This window comes from Mastigoproctus giganteus, chromosome 12 (assembly GCF_048544385.1).
Source record: "Mastigoproctus giganteus isolate SK-2022 chromosome 12, ASM4854438v1, whole genome shotgun sequence".
NCBI lineage: Eukaryota > Metazoa > Arthropoda > Arachnida > Uropygi > Thelyphonidae > Mastigoproctus > Mastigoproctus giganteus.
The window spans coordinates 79,410,999-79,433,953 of record NC_143586.1 but is presented as its reverse complement, the minus strand read 5'-3'; the positions used below and the strand labels follow the sequence as shown (position 1 = coordinate 79,433,953).

Here is a 22,955-nt window from a genome sequence, read left to right as displayed (position 1 = left end):
TGTTCCAGCAATCAACCACCCACTGGCTAAAGGCAAATTTCTGCACATCTATCCTACAACCGTCTTTCCTCAATTTGAATTTATGCCCTCTCAGGTGATTATTCTGAGCAAGAGGAAGAATCCCATCAGCATTCAGCATGCTCAAACCATTCAAGACTTTATAGCATCTATCCTACATCCGTCTTTCCTCAGTTTGAATTTATGCCCTCTCAGGTGATTATTCTGAGGAAGACAAAGAATCCCATCAGCATTTAGTATGCCCAAACCATTCAAGGCTTTATACATCTCAAACAGATCATCCCGTAGGTGCCTAGTCTCCAGACACTGTAATTTGCAAAACTTAAGCCTTTTTTTCATAAGAGCAACCCTTTGTTCCATTCAATAATCTTGTTGCCCTTCTCTTCGTTCCAACAGCCCTACATCCTTAAAATGAGACCTCCAGACCTGTATATAGTACTTAAGGTTTGGCTTGACCATTGCCTTATACAAGGGGATAATCACCTCCTTATCCCTGCTAGAAAAATTCCTATATATCATTGACAAGACACCATGAGCTACTCTTGCAAACCATCTGCACTGCTCAGAAAACTTCATATCTGCCTGCACAATTACTTCCAGGTCCTTTTAATTCTCTACCACTGTCAGTGTAGTACCACAGAGTTGATACATTACTCTGGGATTACTGCTTCCCATATGTAGTACTTTACATTTGTCAGTGTTAAACTTCATTTGCCACCTCTCACTCAGCCCATCTGCTCAACTTTTTTAGATCCTGTTGCAGCAGCGTACCGTCATTTGTGTCTTTAATAACCCTGCTGACCTTCGTATCTGCAAACTTGGACATTAAGCCTGATATACCATCATCAATATCATTAATGAATACAGAAAACAACAACGGACCCAACACTGAACCCTGAGGGACTCCACTAATAACATTAGTTCACGAAGAGCAGTGTCCATTGATTACCACTGTCTTTCTTCTCCCACTCAACCATCCCTTTATCCATAGCAGCAATTTGCCTCCAATGCCACACTGCTCCAATTTGTGCAGCAGTCTTCCATGTGCAACAGTATCAAAGGCTTTTCTAAGATCCAAATATACGATATCAAAGTTATTCCCCCGCATGCAGTTCCTTTGTGACTACATCATAGTATCCAATAAAATTAGTCAGACAAGACTTCCCCTTAACAAACCCATGCTGTGTCCAAGCTATAAAGATCTTGGAAGATTTCCATATTTTAGATGCAATCAAAATACAATGAGTGTGGGACAAAATTACAGAGAGAAGCATTAGCATTAGTAAAGGCACATGATGCAAGAAAGTAAGCTTATCTAGCATCAGCCACAAAAAAAAATCAAATTTCACCCATCCCCCCGCACCAAATGTTTGTCTAGTAGTGTGTTAGGAATAGTCCCTGATCAGGTTATTGATAACTTTGCAGGATTTCAAGAACCAGCAGAGATTGTACAAAATAAAACCGAAGTGGTCGTAAATGTTGCTAACCAATTGCAGCTTGAGGTTTCTTCAACTGATGCCACTGATCTGCTTCAAGTACACAATGCCGACCGGGCTAGCCAGGTGGGTAAAGTGCCTGCCTGGCAACCCAAAGGTCGCGGGTTCGAATCCCACCTCGGGCTTGGATCAAAGTACTGCAAAAAAAAAATACCTTGGGAGGTGCATTATGGCCACAGAAGCCGATGCGCCAACAACTACCAAAAAAAAAAAAAAAAAAGTACACAATGGAAAGCTCATAAATGAATACCTCATTGAAGTGGCAAAATGTGAAGATGCTGAGGAAGAAGGTTTAACAGGCAAAACTCCTGTTCGTTTCTTCACTCTCAGAATTATCAGTACAAACATTAATTGTATTTAGCATCTTTTCATTAGTTGTTGTTATTGGTTTTTAGGAGCATTAGCAACTAAGGCCATATTGCTCCAGGGATATGCAATGGTCATTCCCTGACTTTTCCGCTTCCTTAGTATTTGGTGGTCACGGGCTCGAACCCCGGTCTAATCAAGAAGCGTGTGCTACGCACTGCTGCTTCTGCCCACCTGGCTATGGAGGTGCCTCTTTTCAGTAGTAAACGTGTTATATTTAGTTTCCTGCATGAGGAGAGAAATACATTAGTTTTTTATGTACTCTTTATATGTCTTATTTTTTTATATCTTCCATTATATTTTTATTATTTTTTGATTTATTTATTTAATTTTTTTGTTATTATTGATTATTATTATTCTTATTGAATTTTATTATTTTTTTAAATTAATTATTATTATTATTTTTTTTTTTTTTTGCCAGTGCAGCAAAAGCCTTCCTTGTACTATATGATTAATACTAATATTATTCATTATATGATTTTTTTTTTAAACTTTATTTTATATAAAGTTAAGAAAGGTCCTAAATTATTTTAAAAATACTTTTCTGAAGTAATTTGTATGTGACCATCTTTTTAACTGAAGTATTTTTGATTGATAGGATGTAATAACTCTCACCAAAGAATTATTAAATGCCAGTACACAGGAAAATTCAGACACTACTGAGACGAGTAATAATGGTAAACATCAGGTTGCTGCATGTAAATGGAAACCTGGCGATGATTGTCTAGCACTGTGGTCTGAAGATGGGCAGTAAGTAACTTATATTTTATTAGTAAAGTTCTGTTTTGTATGATGTAGACTGTTATACGTACATATGATGTAATGAATTAACTGCCTCAATGGTAAGATAAAATTTATCAAAACTTTTACGAAAAATTACAAAATTTCCTCTCTTTGTTCCGTACTACCATCACATTATAAAACAAAAAAGCAGAAGAAGAAATTCACCACTATCATAAGATCTTATTAAAAAATTATTTTATGATTATTTTTTAATCATATACTGTGTACATCTCTGCATTCAAATTTGATTTAAATTGTCATTTAAATAGAATCATCCTCTAGCCTTTATTATTTTATGATTATTTAATTAAGGCAAAGTCTGTATTTCTGAAACTTATTTTGAAACAGTTTTATTTATCTTAAATTAAACTGTCTACTTTAACAAAGAATTTTATATACAGTGAAACCTAAGTAATTTGGACTAATAGGAAGAAGGGGTAGAATCTGAATTATAGAATATAATCATATAGTAAATATTTTCAAGTTGTAGTTTATAAAAACAAGCAGATTTATTTACAGTGAATGGCATGTTAATTTACATGGTATTAGGAAGCAAATCTAAAGAAAAGAAAATTTTATGAAAATGTTTGTATTCAAAACAAAACTGCATACAAAAAATTCAAATCAAATAGTACACAAGTAATGCATGTTTTTTAAAAAACAAACTTTAATTAATGTGGTAAAACAGTGCCTTCCAAATTTTTTATTGAAGTCAGTGCCCTATATACATGCCAAAAATAATAAAATAAATAAACAATAATAAAACACCCCCCCCCCTTTTTTTTTGTATCTAATATTTAAGTTGATGGTAAATGCAACAGTAGACATAAGTTCCTTTGTTTTGGGCCAAAAGCTTGCAAACTTGGGTTATGCTTGTGTTCCAGCATGCTAGAGCACAAGCTTAACCATGGTGTTCTTTCTCTTCAAAAGATAATAATAACTGATGTGTTAATGCATCATAACTGATGTGTATTAACATATCAGCTAATAACTGATGTGTTAATCAAAAAGATGATCTCTATTCAGTTGTATTAATGTCTTATTTAAAGAAATTAGAAATTTTCTTTTGAGTTTTGGTCCTATTTTATTGTTTCATAATGTTGTTTGCCATTTCTCTTAGAGCGTAAAAATATTTTTTCAAATTCCTTGTCAGAATTAACAAATTTAATAAGAGTTTCGAGGCAACTTCTGTCTTCATGTAATTTAACCCTCCTCCTCACTTCCCACTTCAGCTAAAGATTTTTCTCTCAAATCGCTGTTTGTTTTGTCACCATGTGATATCCATTGGAATACAGGCCTTGAGCTTCGGGTTGCATATCACAAAACTTTCCAGCGATCACCAACAAACTGACTTAAAATAAATTTATTAAAATAAATAAATAATCTATATATATAAACGCGTAGGTATGTTGCTAGCACATGTTCACGCAGTTCATCTTGCATGACCCATACCGGGCATTCTTTATTCATTTTTGTACTAACTTTTTTCGACTGAAGAAAGGCGACCTATGCCTGAAAGCTATCAATGTATGTTTATTTTATCTGTCTTCAATTTTAATAAACCGTTCCAAGTTTTAAGAAGTGGAAAAATGGCTGAACAGTGTGTAAGAACTTTGATTAAATGTAGAAGAAATGCTAATGAAACATTAGAGGAGACATCTAGTAGACTAAGAGACCGAAATGAGACTCTACGAAGACGGACATAAAACATTGAAGAAAGATAAGCAAGATTGGAAATGAGAAGATGGGCAAAACATCGTAGGGCTAATCAAATAGAAGTACTGGATGCGAATAATCAACAAGTAATTAATGTGGAAAAGCATGACATAGCAAATATGTGTTACAACTGTGAGTATTGCAATGCAAGATATTGAGGACATGAGTTAAACACATCGAATAAATACACTAAATGCTGCTTGATGGAAAGGTTTCACTTGACTCACTGTCTGAGACACCTACTGTATTACGAGAGCTGCTTACAGGGGATACACGTGAAGCAAATAACTACAAAGAACATATACGAGAGTACAACTCAGCAATGGCATTCACATCGATGGGGGGGGTGGCACCTCCATGACCACTTGGGCAGGAGCAACAGTGCGTAGCACACGCTTCTTGATTAGACTTGGGTTCGAGCCCATGACCACCAAATACGGAGGATGCAGAAAGGTCAGGGAATGACCACCGCATATCCCCGGAGCAATATGGCCTTAGTTGCTAATGCTCCTAAAAACCAAATAACAAACAAACAAACAACATCAATGGGTGCAGAAATTAAATCACTGCCTGGAAATGGTCCATACTGTTTTAGAATACACAGCCAGATTTACCATTTGGTCTCACTGCTATATCCAAACGAGGCAAATAAGCCTCATTTGGATATAGCAGTGAGACCAAAGATATGGCCAGGATATGGACAACTTTATATTTTCGATTCTGCTGAAGCAACAATAAAACAGCTTGAAAAACATTCAAACCAAGGGAGTATGGCCGAAGTAATGCAACAATTAGACAAGATGCTGCAACAAGTTAACCCATTTTCTGAGTCATATGAACAAATGCATCAAATAACCCAGGCTAATCCAACAATGAATGTGCGCATAGCAATTATAGAAGACCTGAACTTAGATAAGAGATGATATAATGCACCTACATCCAAAACAGAGGTTGCTGCAGAAAACAGGATACCACCTGCAAATAGAGACATATGCATATATCCTATAAGTGACTGCTGCAGGATTATATCACCGCTAAACAAGAATGATGAAGACAGAAGGATCTAGATTAAACTATTAAGCCATAATCAGAAAGATGCTGTATGTTATGCCGAGTATAACTAGTATCTACATAAAATACTAAAACAGAGATAAAATAAAAGCATTAAATACAATAAGATAAAAAAGTAATAAAATATACAGTAGCTTTTGAGATGAAGTGCCTCTTCATCAGCTTAGTCGGTGAATGATGTATTGCAGTATATATATGTTGTTACAACAGCAAAAGTCAACTGTTCATGCATTAAGAATCTGCAGATAAAGGAACCGCTAAGTGGCAGTGATCATAGTGTGCTGAAGTGGGATTTACTGAAAGAGGTAACTACCATCAGGGGTAGAGGGAAACGTTTTTGCTTTCGTAAAGGTGACTCCGGTGGCTTGAGACAGTATTTAAATACTATACGGTGGGACCAGCTGATGATGTTACCAACAACAAATTCAAAATGGGAGGCATTCAAAGAATTAATCTTGGAAGATACTAGGCTTTACATACCAACTAAGAAATATTGTTCAAGGTTTTGGCCTAAATGGATGTCAGATGAACTAATGAGACATGACAGAGAAGAAAAATGCATATAAATTAATGGGTGACATGGAAGCCTATGATAGATATAAGCTGGTCTGTAACCAAGTCACAAAGGAGATTAGGCAGGCAAAGGCAGATTATGAGAAAGCTTTGGCAAAGGATGCAAAGAAAAACAGTGAAGAGTTCTTTACCTATGTAAACTCTAGAAGGAAAGGGATGAATCAGATTGGTCCACTGGATATTGATGGTTCAACTGTTGATGATCCTGCTCAGGTGGCTAACAAACTAAATGAGTATTTTGCATCTACATTCATACATGGGGAGTTATTCAGGAAGTGGAATGCCAGAGGTGAATTAAACTCTGGCAGTGAGCTAGATGATTTTGTAATAACTGAGAGGAAAGTGGTGGAAAAATTGTTGAAGATAAACATAAAAAAGGCACCCGGGGTGGATGGGATCTATCCAGTTATATGAAAGGAAGCAGCAAAAGAAGTAAGTAAACCCTTATCCATAATCATGAGAGCTTCCTTGGACTCGGGGGAGGTACCCATTGACTGGAGATGTGCAAATGGACCTGAATTCACAAAGGAGGAACAAAGGGCAACAAAAGTAATTATAGACCTGTTAGTTTAACTTCTGTACATGGGAAATTAATGGAGGCACTGGTTAAAGCACTGCATGATCATCTAGACAAGATTTCAGTCATAGCTCAGACACAGCATGGTTTTGTTAAGGGGAAGTCTTGTCTGACCAATTTGATTGGATACTATGATGTGGTCACAAAGCAACTGGATGCAGGGAATAACTTTGATATCATATATTTGGATCTTAGAAAGGCTTTTGATACTGTTGCACATGAAAGACTGCTGCACAAATTGGAGCCGTGTGGCATTGGAGGCAAATTGCTGCTATGGATAAAGGGATAGTTGAATGGTAGAAGACAGAGTGGTAATCAATGGACACACTGCTCTTTCTGGACTAATGTTATTAGTGGAGTCCCTCAGGGTTGAGTGTTGGGTCCATTGTTGTTTTCTGTATTTATAAATGATATTGATGATGCTTAATGTCCAAGTTTGCAGGCAATACGAAGGTTGGCAGGGTTGTTAAGGACACTAATGACAGTATGCTGCTGCAACAGGATCTAGAAAAGTTGAGCAGATGGGCTGAGAGGTGGCAAATGAAGTTTAACATTGACAAATGTAAGGTACTACATATGGGAAGCAGTAACCCCAGAGTAACGTATCAACTCTGTGGTACTACGCTGACAGTGGTAGAGAATGAAAAGGACCTGGCGGTAATTGTGCAGGCAGATATGAATATTTCTGAGCAGTGCAGATGGTCTGCATGAGTAGTTCATAGTGTCTTGTCAACGATACACAGGAATTTTTCTAGCAGGGATAATGAGGTGATTATTCGCTTGAATCAGGCACTGGTCAGGCCACACCTTGAGTACTGTATACAGGTCTGGAGGCCTCATTTTAAGAAGAATGTAGAGCTGTTGGAACGAATTCAGAGAAGGGCAACAAGATTAGTGAATGGAACAAAGGGTTGTTCTTATGAAGAAAGGCTCAATTTTTGCAGATTACAGTGTCTGGAGACTAGGCACCTGCGAGGTGATCTGATTGAGATGTATAAAGCCTTGAATAATCACCTGAGAGGGCATAAGCTCAACTCAAATTGAGGAAAGACAGTTGTAGGATAGATGTGTGGAAGTTTGCCTTTAGCCAGCGGGTAGTTGATTGGTGGAACAGACTTCCATCTTTTGTCGTGGAAGTTGATAGCTTAAATAAATGTAAGGCTGAGTTGGACAGGTATTTGGAACCAACAGAGGGGTGAAATGGAAGTGGTTTTTTTTTTTTTTTTTTTTTTTGGCTGATGCTGCATAAGCTTGCTTTCTTGTATCATATGTCTATGCCAATGCTAAGCATGATCATGCATCATGATTCTGGTGTCGGTAGAGCAGAATTAAGTACATGATGATTGCCAGCACTGATCACACTACAAAATAGTAGCTTCCATAATGGGGTGCAAGTGCACTCCCCTAGTGCAATTCGTGCTACTATTACTGTTAGCTATGTGCAGTGCCTCAAGCCATGAGTGCTGGCGGTAATCACGTGAATAGTCGTCGATTTCGATATCCTATCGGGGATCAAGATTGTGCTGCTCAACCCTATAATGCTTGGCCACCGCGGAGCATTCAAAATTAACGGTTTGAAGAGCCACCTCATGTTCAGTCTTTCAATCTTCGCCGGACTCATCTACATAACACTCCCCTCCCAAAATCTGGACATGTAATGCAGTATACAGAATCACTCCGTAGGAGAGGAGGATTGGGTGTTTTAACTTTAGAAATAGACTGTAATTTCCTCCACAGAAGTTGCACACATTGTATATGGTAGAGACTCAAAAACCTAACGATGTTCCAATACACCTTGTTAATAGGGGATGTAGGTGGTAGAAATAAATTCATTGACGTGAGGATGGTTAGATTGTGCAACAAATTCGTGAGCCTGGTGCTCACATCTATCTAGAACCTGAGGTGGATAACTGCAATTTGAAAGCTCTGCCCTAATTTTGGAAATCTCCAATTGAATTAGAGTGCATCCACGCGCGGGAAACCCTAAGCTGATGAAGAGGCACTTCGTCTCAAAAGCTATTGTATATTTTATTGATTTTATCCATATTTTATTGTATTTTAACACTTACAGTCAGTCCTCGTATAACACGTGTTTACACTACATGAATTCGATCATACACTATTTATAAATAGGGAAACGATATCTTATATAACACGAACCGAATGCAACACGATAGGAATGAAGAGAAGATTCTGAAAATGTATTTATGTTTTTTATATCAGTGAAGGGGAAACACATTTCACCATAATAACGTAAAAACCAACACAATTCCAGCTATCGGTATTATTGCAAATGCAATTAGATCGAGTTGACTACCAGTTTATAACAGATTCCAATTGCAGAAACGCAACTGGAAATTGTTTTTATTGTTTTATGGTAGTAACCCCTAGAAATGTGCTTTAGTAAAATGTGAGGTGTTAATAGTGTATCCTCTGCCTTTACGGTGTTGTTTATTCAGTTGCTACACGTGCGTAGCTTTGTTTATGTGTATCAAGTGTGCCTCCTCATTTTGTAATTTTGCTTTATTCCCTAAGAATGAGTAAAATACTTAAAAGGTGTGAAAAGGAAGCATCCTGGTGAAGACACTACAGATTCAGAGAGAAAAAGAAAAGCAATATCGATAAACAGAGGCGGACTGGGTCAAAAATTCTTACCTGGAAAAATTTATAGTGGCCTCATACTATGGTTTATGGCCAAAATCACTCCGGCCTCTGGCCCACCGTGGTTTCCCCGGTGAGGCTTATGGCCAGTCCGCCTCTGTCGATAGAGAAAAAATATGAAATTGTGAAACACTTTGAGCGAAATGAAAGACTTGCATGTGCTACAGACCTAAATGAGGCAACACCGAGAATTACAAAGAATACAGAGAAAATAAAAACAACTTTCATAGCAGGAACAACTCAAAGTGTAATTAAAATCCATTAAATTAAGACACAAAGAATTGGAAGAGATGGAACGGCTGTCATCTGTTTGGATAGAAAATCAAACAAAAAACAAGTTTGCTTACGATAGAAGCAAAAGCATTAGCAATATTTTATTATGTAAGTATTTTATTTATTGTGTTTGGTATTGTTTTGGTTACAAATGTATGTTCAATCTTGGGTGGTCGGCACCTAACCCTATTTTTCCCATAGGGCCTGTTGTTTATATTGCACGATTTTGCATTGCACTAGGGGTTTCTAGGAACACAACTATCGTGCTATACGAGGACTGACTGTTTATTTTATATTTTATCTCTGTTTTAGTATTTTATGTAAATATTATTTATTTATTTTAAGTCAGTTTGTTGGTTTTTGCTAGAAAGCTTTGTGATGTGATATCCAGTTTCTAGCCATATTCTTACATTTTCCAAAATTAATGTACTTTTCACTACTATTGTGCAATGCATTTTGATACTCTTCAGCTTAGATTTTATCTCAATCAATAAGAAATTGCCATTATCAAATAGCCTTTTTTGTGCACTTGCTTTAACTTCGTTTTAACTTGAGCTTGGTTGTAAATAGCACATTTGATGTTATTATTTTTAATACTGGACACTATCTTTTCTCCTCATATGTTCTGCTCACTGTCAAAATTGCAAAAAAAAAAAAAAAAACCCTTTTAGTTATTTCCTTCATACAAATATTTACAGCTGAATGGAACAAGTCTTAAAAGACCTAAGCCAGACAAAGTTCATGATGATGATGACAGCTGAATGCAGCTTCACTGATCAACAGGTTATATGAAGCATGCGGTATTGGAAGGCAAGAATAGACACTTGACTGTGGAATTCCTGCTTAATAAAATTCCTTCAAAGGATAAACAAATGCTATCTGAAGAAAGTTTGGAATTGTATCATTAAATTCTCATTTAGGAAAATCTCTGTTCTGCATAAGTTAAATAAAAAAAAAGTGGTGGTCCAAATTAGTGTGGTTTTACTGTACTTGTAATTATGTATACCTGATAACAAGTTATAAATACATAAGCAGACATTTCTTCTATAAATTGTTCCAGCTTTCTTCACTATAGTAACATGCAGTATTTTAAAGTAATTAAAACATACATTGTGTTGCCACTTTATTAGGTACACCTACCTAGTAGCATGTTGAGCCTCCTTTAGCCTTCAAAACATCTAAGCATGGATTGAAAAACATTTGCAGGAATGGAGTACCATGCAGACATGAATGTGTCATGCAGTTCCTTGAGATTTGACGGAGGTGTAGGCATGGATTGAACAAGATGCTGAAAACATTTGCAGGAATGGAGTACCATGCAGACGTGAATGTGTCACTCAGTTCCTTGAGATTCGACGGAGGTGTAGGCCTTCAGTGAACAGCCCTTTCCAGCTCATCCCAAAGTTGTTCAATAGGATTGAGATTCGGGGACTAAGCTGGGCCACTGCAGCAAAGAAAAATCATTGTCATGTTCCTGGAACCATTCCATAGTGATTCGGGCTTTGTGCACCAACACATTATCCTGCTGGAAGTAACCAACCATCTGACTAAGGATAAACTGTCAACATGAACAGATGCACTTGGTCAGCAATGATGTTTAGGTACGATGTGGCATTCAGACATGAATCTGTGGGTATCAATGGACCCAATGTGTGCCAAGAAAACATTCCCCACACTATAACACTGCCCCCCACCACCTTGCACAGTAGTCGTCAGACATGACGGGTCCATGGATTCATGTTGTTTTCGCCAAATTCTGAACCTTCCATCAACATGATGTGATGCACCAGTAACTTCGACTCGTCAGACCAAGCAACTGTTTTCCAATCCTCGATAGTCCATTGCTGGTGTTGCTGTGCCCACAAGAGGCATGCTCTTGTTCTTCATTGACAACAAAGGTACGCGACATGTCCATCGGCTGTTGTAGCCCATTCACGGCAAAGTGCGACTAGTGGCCCATTGCAATATTTTGTTCTGCGCACCAAGGTTGTATTCTGCCATGATGGGCCACAATGTTGATCAACATTATGGCCCATCTGTTTGCTTGCACAATTCCAGCCATCCTCCTCTGATCTCTCTCTCATCAACAAGCAATTTTCTTCCACAGGAGTGCCATTGAGAGGATGTTTTCTGTTCATTGCACCATTCTCAATACACCCATGAAACTGTGGTGTGTGAAAAGTTCAGGAGGAGTGCTGCTTCAGAGATTTTGTCCAGCACGTTTTACGCCTACTACCATGCCACGTTCGAAGTCCGTTAGATCACTCCTATTCCCCATTCTTGCTACAGTTTGCACCATTTAACTGATACTAGAAAGGTTGTTCTGCTGCATTTATATCCCCAACTGTGGTCATGTGACTTACAACGTTGTGGGACTAACATTTGTGTGCACAGCAGGGGTGTACCTAATAAAGTGACAGCAAGTGTATATTAACAATGAAATAACAAGAAATAATGATCTAACAGGTTAAGAATAACTGAACTGAGACAAAGATGTCCAAATGTTCATATAGGTGTTGCTGTGTACCTTACTGACACACATAGTGGTGGAAAGGGCAGCTGACATTATCTGTGTCCAATTTATGCTTGTCTATGGTGTCTGTCATTGGAACACAAGAAGGCTGCTGTGTTCATATTCAGTAAAAATAGTTCTGTAGTGGGTTAGCCTGCCTTTATAGGCTGGTAGAGATTTATGTTGGCTGGCTAGCGTGGGGATCCTCAGGTGCTGTTATATATTGAAGAGACTTTCTGAGCATTAGATGCACAAGCGTTGGTGCCTTGCTTGTGATGGAGGATGTTGGATTGGTGTTCCTCCTAGTTGGAGGGGGCATACTGTCACTTGTTACTAAAGGGACAGACTTGTTTGGGTGGATCGTGACACTTTTAGACTAGGGCTCCTATATGTCTAGATTACTCTCAGGGATCAGAGATAATGGCATTGAGAGAGCTTTTAGTTGTTGATCTGACCACGACAAGTATGGTTTAACATCTTGGGACCAGAAGTTCAGAATATGTTGGCCAAATGTAGTTTCCTGACACAAGGAAGTTGTGATGGTATCTTCTTGCCTGGTTTGAAGACTAGATGCATGAAGCTACAGCTGTAATACTAGAACACTGAAATGAAATACTCATGTTTGCAGTTGTTTCTGTTGTTAGGTGGTCTTGTGGGATGACACTAGAACAGAATAAGTTAATTCTACATCTGTTCTTATTTGCTATTTTGTTATTATCTTTTTTTTAATGAAATGCCTGTATAAAGTTGCATTTTATTTTTTTCTTGATTCACTATGTTTGAGGATGTTGGGATTTTTGAGGTCAAAGCCATGATTATTATTATATGATATATTATTATTGATATGGTTTTGTTAAAAATAGAAAAAAATGCCTTGCTTACAGTTGTAAGAAAGAAGAAACTATCACAACTTCCAACCCATTAGAAAACACTACTTCTGGCCAGCCTATAACAGATGTTGTATGCCAGAGCATGATACTCTGTTGGTGTGATTCTGCTGGTTCCTCCATACATCCACTACTAGTAGCCAGTCAACTTTTTAGATGACATATAAAGCCTATCTGATATACTGAGAATGAAAGATATACCACTGCCCTGCATGCATTAGAAATAATTTGTTTAAAGGCATTTGCCACTTTTTGACATACATGCCAGATAATAATAAACTAAAATAAACATCAGTGAAAACAAGCATGAGAAACATGCAAAAGTTCGATGAAATTTACTGGTAAAAGTACTTTGCCATAAAGGCATTTGTATTGTTGCTCGCTCGGTAAACAGACAGTGGGTGTTATCAGTCAGGAGCAGAAATTGAGTCCCATGGGAGATTGAAACCCTCCCGAAGTGGAGGGGGTAACCTGACCTTTTTTCTTTAGAATCACTGGTGGATAAATTGTTTATTAACAAAAAACAAAAGGCAAAGGAAGCCCATACGAGAAGCACGGCAAACGTTGAAAAAGTTTACCAGTTAAAAAAATAAATGAACATTTTTTACGAAGCCAGAACTTCAAATATGACTGTTCGTGATTCTAAAGAAAAAGATCAGGTCATCCCCGTCCACTTTTGGGTTGGTTTCAAGCTCCCGTGGGATTCAACTTCTACTCCAAACCGATAACAACCTCTGTTTACCGAGCGAGCAACAATACAAATGTTGTTACGGCAAAGTACTTTTACTGGTAAATTTCATCGAACTTTTGCGTGCTTCTCGTGCAGGCTTTCTTTACCTTAGCCGAATATTGGTGTCCCCATTTCAGAAGCGAAGACTTATGTTAAAGTCAAGAAGTAGTAGTAGTATTGTGGTTTACCTTTTCCAGTCCAAGGGGAACCAGGAATTAACTTGCCATTCCTAGTTCAAGCTGCTAGGCCTACACTATGCAGCAGTTACAGCCATGGGAAGAGTCAGTAGAAAGATGAGGCATCCTATTGATGACAACTGTAAATTTATGGGCTGATTCTTCAGAGTAGGGAAAAAAAAAAAAAAAAATTCCCAGAGGAAAACTCCTGCTGATTATCAGCAAACTTGAACCAGAATTGACGTCTTCTTCTCTGCGGAAGTTTCATTAAACCCCTTTTTTGAGGATAAATGCTGATGAGGCAAACAAATTAATCCACCTCAACTATCTGCTGTGGTAAATCATTGTACTGTACTGTGAACAGTGTGCAAGGACTAGAATCCTGGTCAGTATCTCTGCTTTCCTCCCGATTAGATTAATTGGGGGGATTTTTGTTATAGGTGATTTTTCACTGCCTGTAGTTTTGGTTCAGACAAGATGCTGACTTGCAGTGTCCAATCTATTCAGTGGAGGTGCTGCCATTGAATAAAGTGGGTATTGTCACATTCTCTGTTCTGTTCCATGTAGGGCTTACCTATTCCTAAAGATCTAGCTAGCTTACATTAAGGTCAGAGCAAGATATTCAGGAGGGCACACTATAGCATTAACAGGGCACATGATGCAAGAAAGCAAGCTTCTATAGCATCAGCCAAAAAAAAAAAAAAAAAAAAACACGGGCCCTTCTCATTTCACCCATCCACTTGCTCCAAATGTTTGTCTAGTTCTGCCTTGATTTTTTTAAGCTATCAACTTCTATAATGACAGATGGAAGTTTGTTCCGGCAATCAACCTCCCGCTGGCTAAAGGCAAACTTCTGCACATCTATCCTACAACTGTCTTTCCTCAATTTGAATTTATGCCCTTTCAGACAATTATTCTGGGCAAGAGGAAGAATCCCATCAGCATTGAGCATGCTCAAACCATTCAAGACTTTATACACCTCAGTTATATCACCTTGCAGGTGCCTAGTCTCCGGACACTGTAATTTTCAAAACTTAAGCCTTTCTTCGTAAGAGTAACCCTTTGTTCCATTCACTAATCTTGTTGCTCTTCTCTGTACTCGTTCAAACAGCTCTACATCCTTCTTAAAATGAGGTCTCCAGATCTGTATACAGTACTCAAGGTGTGGCCTGACCATTGCCTTATACAAGGGGATAATCATCTCCTTATCCCTGCTAGAAAAATTCCTGTATATCATTGACAAAACACCATGAGCTAATCTTGCAGACCATCTGCACTGCTCAGTAAACTTCATATCTACCTGCACAATTGCCCCCAGGTCCTTTTCACTCTCTACCACTGTCAGTGTAGTGCCACACAGTTGATACGTTATTCTGGAATTACTGCTTCCCATATGCAGTGGCGCATTATAGCCTTGGATGCTAATGTGCCATAAAATTCTAAAACAAAACAAAACTGTATGCAGTACTCTACATTTGTCAATATTAAACTTCAGTTACCACCTCTCGGCCCATCTGCTCAACTTTTCTAGATCCTCTTGCAGGAGCTTACTATCATTAATAACCCTGCTGACCTTGGTATCGTCTGCAAACTTGGACATTAAGCCTGATATACCATATCATTGATGAATACAGAAAACAACAATGTACCCAACACTGATGCCCTGGGGGGACTCCACGAAGAGCAGTGTCCATTGATTACCACTATGTCTTCTCTCACTCAACCATCCCTATATCCATAGAAGCAATTTGCCTCCAATGCCACACTACTCCAATTTGTGCAGCAGTCTTCCATGTGCAACAGTATCAAAAGCCTTTGTAAGATCCAAATATATGATATCAAAATTATTCTTTGCCTCCAGTTCCTTTGTGACTACACCATAGGATCCAATCAAATAGGTCAGACAAGACTTTCCCTTAACAAACCTATGCTGTATCTGAGCTATAACTGAAGTCTTGTCTAGATGATCCTGAATTATTACTTTAACCAGCAATGCTTCTTTAACCAGTGCCTCCATTAATTTCCCTGGAACCGAAGTTAAACTAACAGGTCTGTAATTACCCATGTCTCCTCTCATTCCTCCTTTTTGGATTGGGGTCACATTTGCACATCTCCAGTCCATGGGTACCTCCCCTGAGTCCAAGGAAGCTCTCATAATTATGGTTAAGGGTTTGCTTACTTCCTTTGCTGCCTCCTTTAATATAACTGGATAGATTCCATCCACCCCAGGTGTCTTTCTTATGTTTATATTCAACAATTTCTCCTCCACTTTACTCTCAGTTATTACAAGATTATCTAGCTTACTGCCAGAATTTAATACACCTCTGGCATTCCCCTCCCTGAGTAACTCCTCATGTGTGAATGTAGATGCAAAATATTCATTGTTTGTTAGCTACCTGAGCAGGATCAACAAGAGTTGAACCATCGATATCAAGTGGACCAATCTGATTCATCCCTTTCCTTCTATAGTTTACATAAGTAAAGAACTCTTTGCTGTTTTTCTTTGCATTCCATTATAAATCTGGAGAATATCAGTAAAGTACACATGAATATTTTATATCATGATAATTCTGAATGTTGCTATTCAGAATATCCAGGAGCTTGACTGCATCACAAAATGGCTTTGGAATCTTCATTCCTAAAATTGGCATTAAAACATGAGTACTCATTCTGTATAAATTGCTTTGAAGAACCATAAAAAACACTAAAGAGTGGTGAGAAGATCGGGTATCCTTCTAAAGTCCAATTCCATGAACAGAAAAAATTTTGGCTAAGATAAAACATTGATAGACTATCTGGAAATGGTAAGCTGGTACTGTGGATTATTATTACTCTCCATTCAGATCAGTTGAAGGAAAAATTAAAAAAAAAAAAAAAAAAAAGAAAGAAAATTCTAATGAGTTAGAGAAAGATATTACAGTCAGTTCTGCTATAACGCGAATTTACTCCAACACGATTGATATATTAGGGAACAGTGCCGAGTGTAATACGATTTTCGTGTTGGCTCATCGGATTTCGTCTGCGAATAACACTAGGTAAACTCAAAAACCAGCACCAAGCTGAATGTAACGACCTGTGCAGCAATACATACAAGTTTATGGGGCTTAAAAAATGTTAAACATCAAATGTGTGAGAGTTATATTTCCCATTTACTGTAGTTGTATTGGTCGGAGACACACTGTTATTTGCTGTATTCACAAGAGAGCAGGTGATACTGTAGTATGACTCACGTTTTCAGAAGCTCGCACTTTTCTGTTCTAACAGAAATTTCGTGAGGATGATAGTGTGAGCAGAGGAGCACATTTCTGGAGGTCACTACCATAAAACAATAAAAACAATTTGCAGTTCCCGGTTTATTGAACTTTTCTGTTAATGCAATCTATTATAAACAGATAGTAAACTTGATCTTATTGCATTTGTGTTAATACTGATAGATGGAATTCTGTCGGTTTTTACATTATCATGGTGAAATGTTTCCCCTTCCATGAAATCTCCATTCGTGTAAAAAGCATAAATTTTAAGAATCTTCTCTTCATTCCTATATTTTTAAGCTTCGTAAATTTGTTACTCCATATCTCACTTGTGTAATTTGTGCATGCATGGTCGTCGTTATTGAGTGCTTATCTTGGGTTTTTTTTTCTTTTAGTTTTAAATTTACCAATCCAAAAAAAAAAATGTCAATGAACAGAAATATCAATCAAACATTCATATCTTGTCAAGGTAAAGTGCTTATTTACTGTAATATTTATTTATTTTTTAGAAATTTAAGATGTTTAAACTTGGGCTTCTAACTTTTTTTTAGTGTTTTACTTAACAGACTGGCCATTTTTTTTGAGTGCTCTACCCTATCCCTATTTCCCCTTAAGCCCTGTTGTTTTTAATATACAAACTACCATAATGCTATTTTTAGGAACACATGTACTGCATTATAGCAGAACTGACTGTATGTGTATACTACTATGTTTTTGAAGAAATGTCACTTTAGCACTTGAATATCGTTTTAATTAGCTTGTTAGAAGGAAAGGGATAAAATTATTACACATTGCTCTAATCACTCCTAATATCCAAATTAAAAAGCAGCTATTTCTGAATTCCATATTGAATTCTGTTTTCAGAACTAAGTTTTGTATATCTGAGGGATGAGACCACTACTGGTATAGAGCAGCCTTAAAATTTATCAGTACCTCCTCATAATTAGTGCATTAAGATAGAACAATAAATAAGAAATATATAAATTAAGTTTTATGTAAAACCCTTAACCATAAATGGTTTAAAATTATTTGTAGATACTACGAAGCTACTATTGATGAAATAACAGAAGATGGACAGTGTACAGTGAGTTTTTCTGGGTATGGAAATGTAGAAGTTGCGCTGGTAAGTTTTTTTTTATTTTTTTTTATTTATTTATTTATTATTATTATTATTATTTATTTATTTTTTCAGTCTTTCTGGCTATATAATTATATAATGTGATTCAGAGATGTGTGTCATAAATTCTACAGTGGCTTCCTGCAAAAAAGGATTTTTTTAAGGTTTTTCGAAAAACAGTGTTAAAAGTGACTGGATTACACTAGAGTAGAGTAAATAACATAAAACATGCAACCCATTGTAGATGAATTCAGAAGATAAAATTTATTAAAAGCCTTTTATTAAATGGCACAGTAGCAGCACAAATTGCATTAAATCATTAAAAAGAAGCTTATTGTTGGGGGGGGTTGAGATTTTTTAAAGATTGAGTCGGTGCTCTAATTCATACAGTTTACTCCCCCCCCCCATTTCAAATGGGATGGATTTTTTAAAGATTGAGTCCCTGCTCTAATTCATACAGTTTACTCCCCCCCCCCCCCATTTCAAATGGAATGGATTAAGGCATAGCTTTTGGCAAATGGTTCTTGTGCTGCATTGCATTGTGAATAATTGCATTATCACACAGTACAAGTTTTTACTGAGACTTGCAGTGTTATCCTACTGACCAAATGCAGGAAATGATATCCTGTAAATCAACAAGAATTTCAAGTCCACGACAAGATACTAAAGAGAACAAGGAGATAGTTTCCTTGCTGGCAGTGTTTCCATCTTGCCAGACACACAGAGTTAACCTCTTTGTGTCTGGCAAGATCTAACCAGAAGATTTTGCATTATATAGATATCTAAACAGGCTTTTTTTAACTATTTTTTAGCACTATTATAAAATTATAATAGTACTCAGAAACATTTGGAATATTTTAATGTACAGTTGTTTATTAGTGTAAATTATGTTTGCATAATAGTAGTAGTAGTAGTGGCATGTGATGCAAGAAAGCAAATGTATGAGCTTATGCAGCATCAGCCAAAAAAAAAAAAAAAAATCACACCATTCTCTCCAAATACCTGTCCAGTTCCTCCTTAAATTTATTCAACCTATCAACTTCCACAACGACAGATGGAAGTTTGTTCCAGCAATTAACCACCCGCTGGCTAAAGGCAAATTTCCGCACATCTATTCTACATCTGTCCTTTCTTAATTTGAATTTATGTCCCCTTAGGTTCGTAATCTGAACAAGTGGAAGGATCCCATCAGAATTCAGCGTGCTGAACCCATTCAAGGCCTTATACACCTCAATCAGATCACCGTGCAGGTGCCTAGTCTCCAGCCACTGCAATTTGCAGAACTTAAGCCTCTCTTGATAAGAGGATCCCTTCATTCCCCTCACCAATCTTGTTGCCCTTCTCTGTACACGCTCAAGTAAATCTACATCCTTCCTAAAATGAGGCCTCCAGACCTGTACGCAGTACTCAAGGCGTGGCCTGACCATTGCCTTATACAGAGGGATAATCACTTCCTTTTCCCTGCTAGCAAAATTCCTATATATCATTGACAAAACCCCATGACCTGCCCTGGCATCCTGTCTGCATTGCTCAGAAAACTTCATATCTGACTGCACAATTACTCCCAGTTCTTTTTCATTTTCTACCACCTTAAGTGTAGTACCACACAGTTGGTACGTTTCTCTGGGGTTACTTCTACCCATATGCAGTACTTTGCATTTGTCAAGGTTAAACTTCAGTTGCCACTTCTTAGCCCATCTGCCCAAATTATCTAGATCCTGTTGCAGTAGCACACTGCCATTACTGTCATTAACAACCCTGCCAACCTTTGTATCATCTGCAAACTTCAACACTAAGCCTGATATACCTTCATCAGTATCATTGATAAATATACAAAACAACAGTGGACCCAACACCGAACCCTGTGGGACTCCACTAATAACATTAGTCCAAGAAGAGCAGCACCCATTGATTACCACCCTCTGTCTTCTCGCACTTAACCATCCTTTTATCCATTGTAGCAACTTACCCTTAATACCATTCTGCTCCAATTTGTACAATAGTCTTCCATGCGCAACAGTGTCAAAAGCTTTCCTGAAATCAAAATATATGATATCAAAATTATTTTTTGCATCCAGTTCCTTTGTAACCACATCATAATATCCTATCAAATTTGTCAGACAAGACTTTCCCTTAACAAACCCATGCTGTGTCTGAATTATTGCTGCAGTCTTGTCTAGATGATCCTGCAATGCATCTTTAACCAGTGACTCCATTATTTTACCCGGAACAGAAGTTAAACTAACTGGTCTGTAATTACTCGTGCCACCCTTCGATCCCCCTTTGTGAATTGGGGATAAATTTGCACATCTCCAGTCCATGGGAACCTCCCCTGACTCCAAGGATGCTCTCATAATTATGGCTAAGGGTTTGCTTAGTTGCTTTGCCGCCTCCTTTAATATAACTGGATAGATCCCATCCACCCCAGGTGCTTTTCTTACGTTTAACTTCAACAGTTTCTCTTCCACTTTGCTCTCAGTTATTACAAAATCATTAAGTATCCTGCTACAATTTGATAACCTTCTGCCATTTTCAAACCTTAATAATTCCTCATGTGTGAATGTAGATGCAAAATACTCATTCAGTTTGTTTGCTATCTGAGCAGGATCATCAACAGTCGAACCATCGATGTCAAGTGGACCAATCAGATTCATCCCCTTCCTTTTAGAGTTTATATAAATAAAGAAATCCTTGCTGTTTTTATTAGCATCTTTTGCCAAGGATTTCTCATAATCTGCCTTTGCCTGCCGAACCTCCTTTGTGACCTGATTACAGATTAACTTATATCTGCCATAGGCTTCTGAGTCACTTGATAATTTATATGCATCCCATGCATTTTTCTTCTCTGTTACGAGTCTCATTAGTTCATTTGACAACCATTTAGGCCTAAACCTTGAACAATATTTCTTAATAGGTATGAAACTTTTAGTAGCATCCACGATTAATTCCTTGAATGCTTCCCACTTAGAATTTACTGTTGGTAACATCGTCAGTTGATCCCACTGTACAGAATTTAAGTAAATCCCACGTCAGTACACTGTGATCACTGCCACCTAGCAGTTCTTTTATCTGCAAATTCCTAATACATGAATGATCACTGCTGATAACCAGATTAAGAGTATTACTTTCTCTGGTTGCCTCTCGAACATGCTGCTGCAGAAAACAATCATCCAATAAATCCACAAAAGTCTGACTAGTGTGTGAGTGCCCAACCCACAAGTTCCAGTCAATATCTGGGAAGTTAAAATCCCCCATTATAAGACATTCCGATTTACTAGCCCCCACTCTATTTCTCTGTACAATTGTTTATTGTACTCATTCGAGTCATTAGGCCTATAACACACTCCTACTCTTATTTTTGCTTTCGCAGTGCTTATGTCACACCAAACTGACTCAACAGTGCACTGTTCATCTATATCAACTGGATGCACTTCTTTTGATTTTATGTTTTTCTTAATTAACAGCATAACACCTCCTCCCTTCCTATCCTGTCTATCCTTTCTGTACACATTGTACTCCCCAAATTCCAGTTCGGCATTCCTTATATCAGTGTGACACCATGTCTCTGATATCCCAACAATATCCGCCTTTGATGTCTTGACCAACACTTCAAATTCATCAAATTTATTTACTATACTTCTAGCATTGGTATACATGCTCCTACTCCTATTCCTAGTTACCCTAACACATCCCATATACCCACCTGTTTCATGATGACTGCCACCCGTCCCTGAAACCCCCAACACCCCTCGCTCCAGGTCGCTACTTATTTTAATAGAAGTTGTGCAAGAATCACCTTCACCTCTGCCGTAGGCAGAGGTGATGGTGATAATACATTGTAGTATTTCATTACCAAAATAATTCAATGGTCCTCTCACAAAAAGCAGAACAAACTTAAATTTCACGACGAATTGCCTTATCATTGTGCTATTTTTAAACAATTGGCACAGGCAAAAGGTCACTTCCATTGATATAACATGCTTGATATCTGAAGAGGGACCAGTATATCCTGAAACAGACAGTCAGCAGTGTCTCATCATTTAAATGAATAGCAGATTAATCTTTTAGCAATTTCATTTTTTTTAAAGTACTACAATATCAAAGCAGCTATTTGTGGAGACAAAATTTGTTTTGTTATGAGGAACTGCATTGCATTAACCAAGTAGTTTAGTATTACTATTAGTATTTGCTGTATGGTGCATGTAATTCCCAGGCTTTTGCTGCACTAAAAACAATAATTAAATAATAATAATCTGACAGTAACAAACTTCCTAGAAGCAACCATGGCGAAATGGGGTACCACCATCGAGTTTGACAACATCACAAGCAGATCGATCCCAATGAGGAGAGGAATCTTTCAGGGAAATGCCCCCAGCCCACTGTGGTTCTGTCTAGCACTCAGCCCGCTATCAAACATGCTCAATAACAAGTATGGATGTACCCTGAAAGAAGGAAGGAAAAACCTGTACACCCTCTTCTACCTCATGTATGTGAATGATATCAAGTTCTATGTGGGAACTGTGGAAGAAACTCAACAGCTACTCTGGATCACCAAAGAATTCAGCAATGACATCAGGATGGAATTTGGACTAAACAAATGCAAGACCCATGGATTGCAACAGGGACAATTAGTCGGCCATGACAGAGGGAGAGACCTGGAAATACCTGGGGATGATACAGGCTCAACAGTTGGAGCACAGGGAGATCAAGGCCTGTATGACTGAAAAATACAATCAGAGACTCTGAAG

At 37.7% G+C, this 22,955-nt stretch overlaps 1 protein-coding gene across 1 annotated transcript in view; it reads left to right on the top strand.

Annotated features, from left to right (window-relative positions):
- Spf30 (survival of motor neuron-related-splicing factor 30) overlaps positions 1 to 22,955 on the top strand; it is a 72,948-nt gene that overhangs the window by 33,528 nt on the left and 16,465 nt on the right. The window contains exons 3-4 of the mRNA XM_090386556.1: positions 2,479 to 2,630; positions 18,126 to 18,213. Of these exons, the coding sequence (XP_090242682.1) occupies positions 2,479 to 2,630; positions 18,126 to 18,213 (240 nt within the window). The remainder of the gene's footprint in view (positions 1 to 2,478; positions 2,631 to 18,125; positions 18,214 to 22,955) is intronic.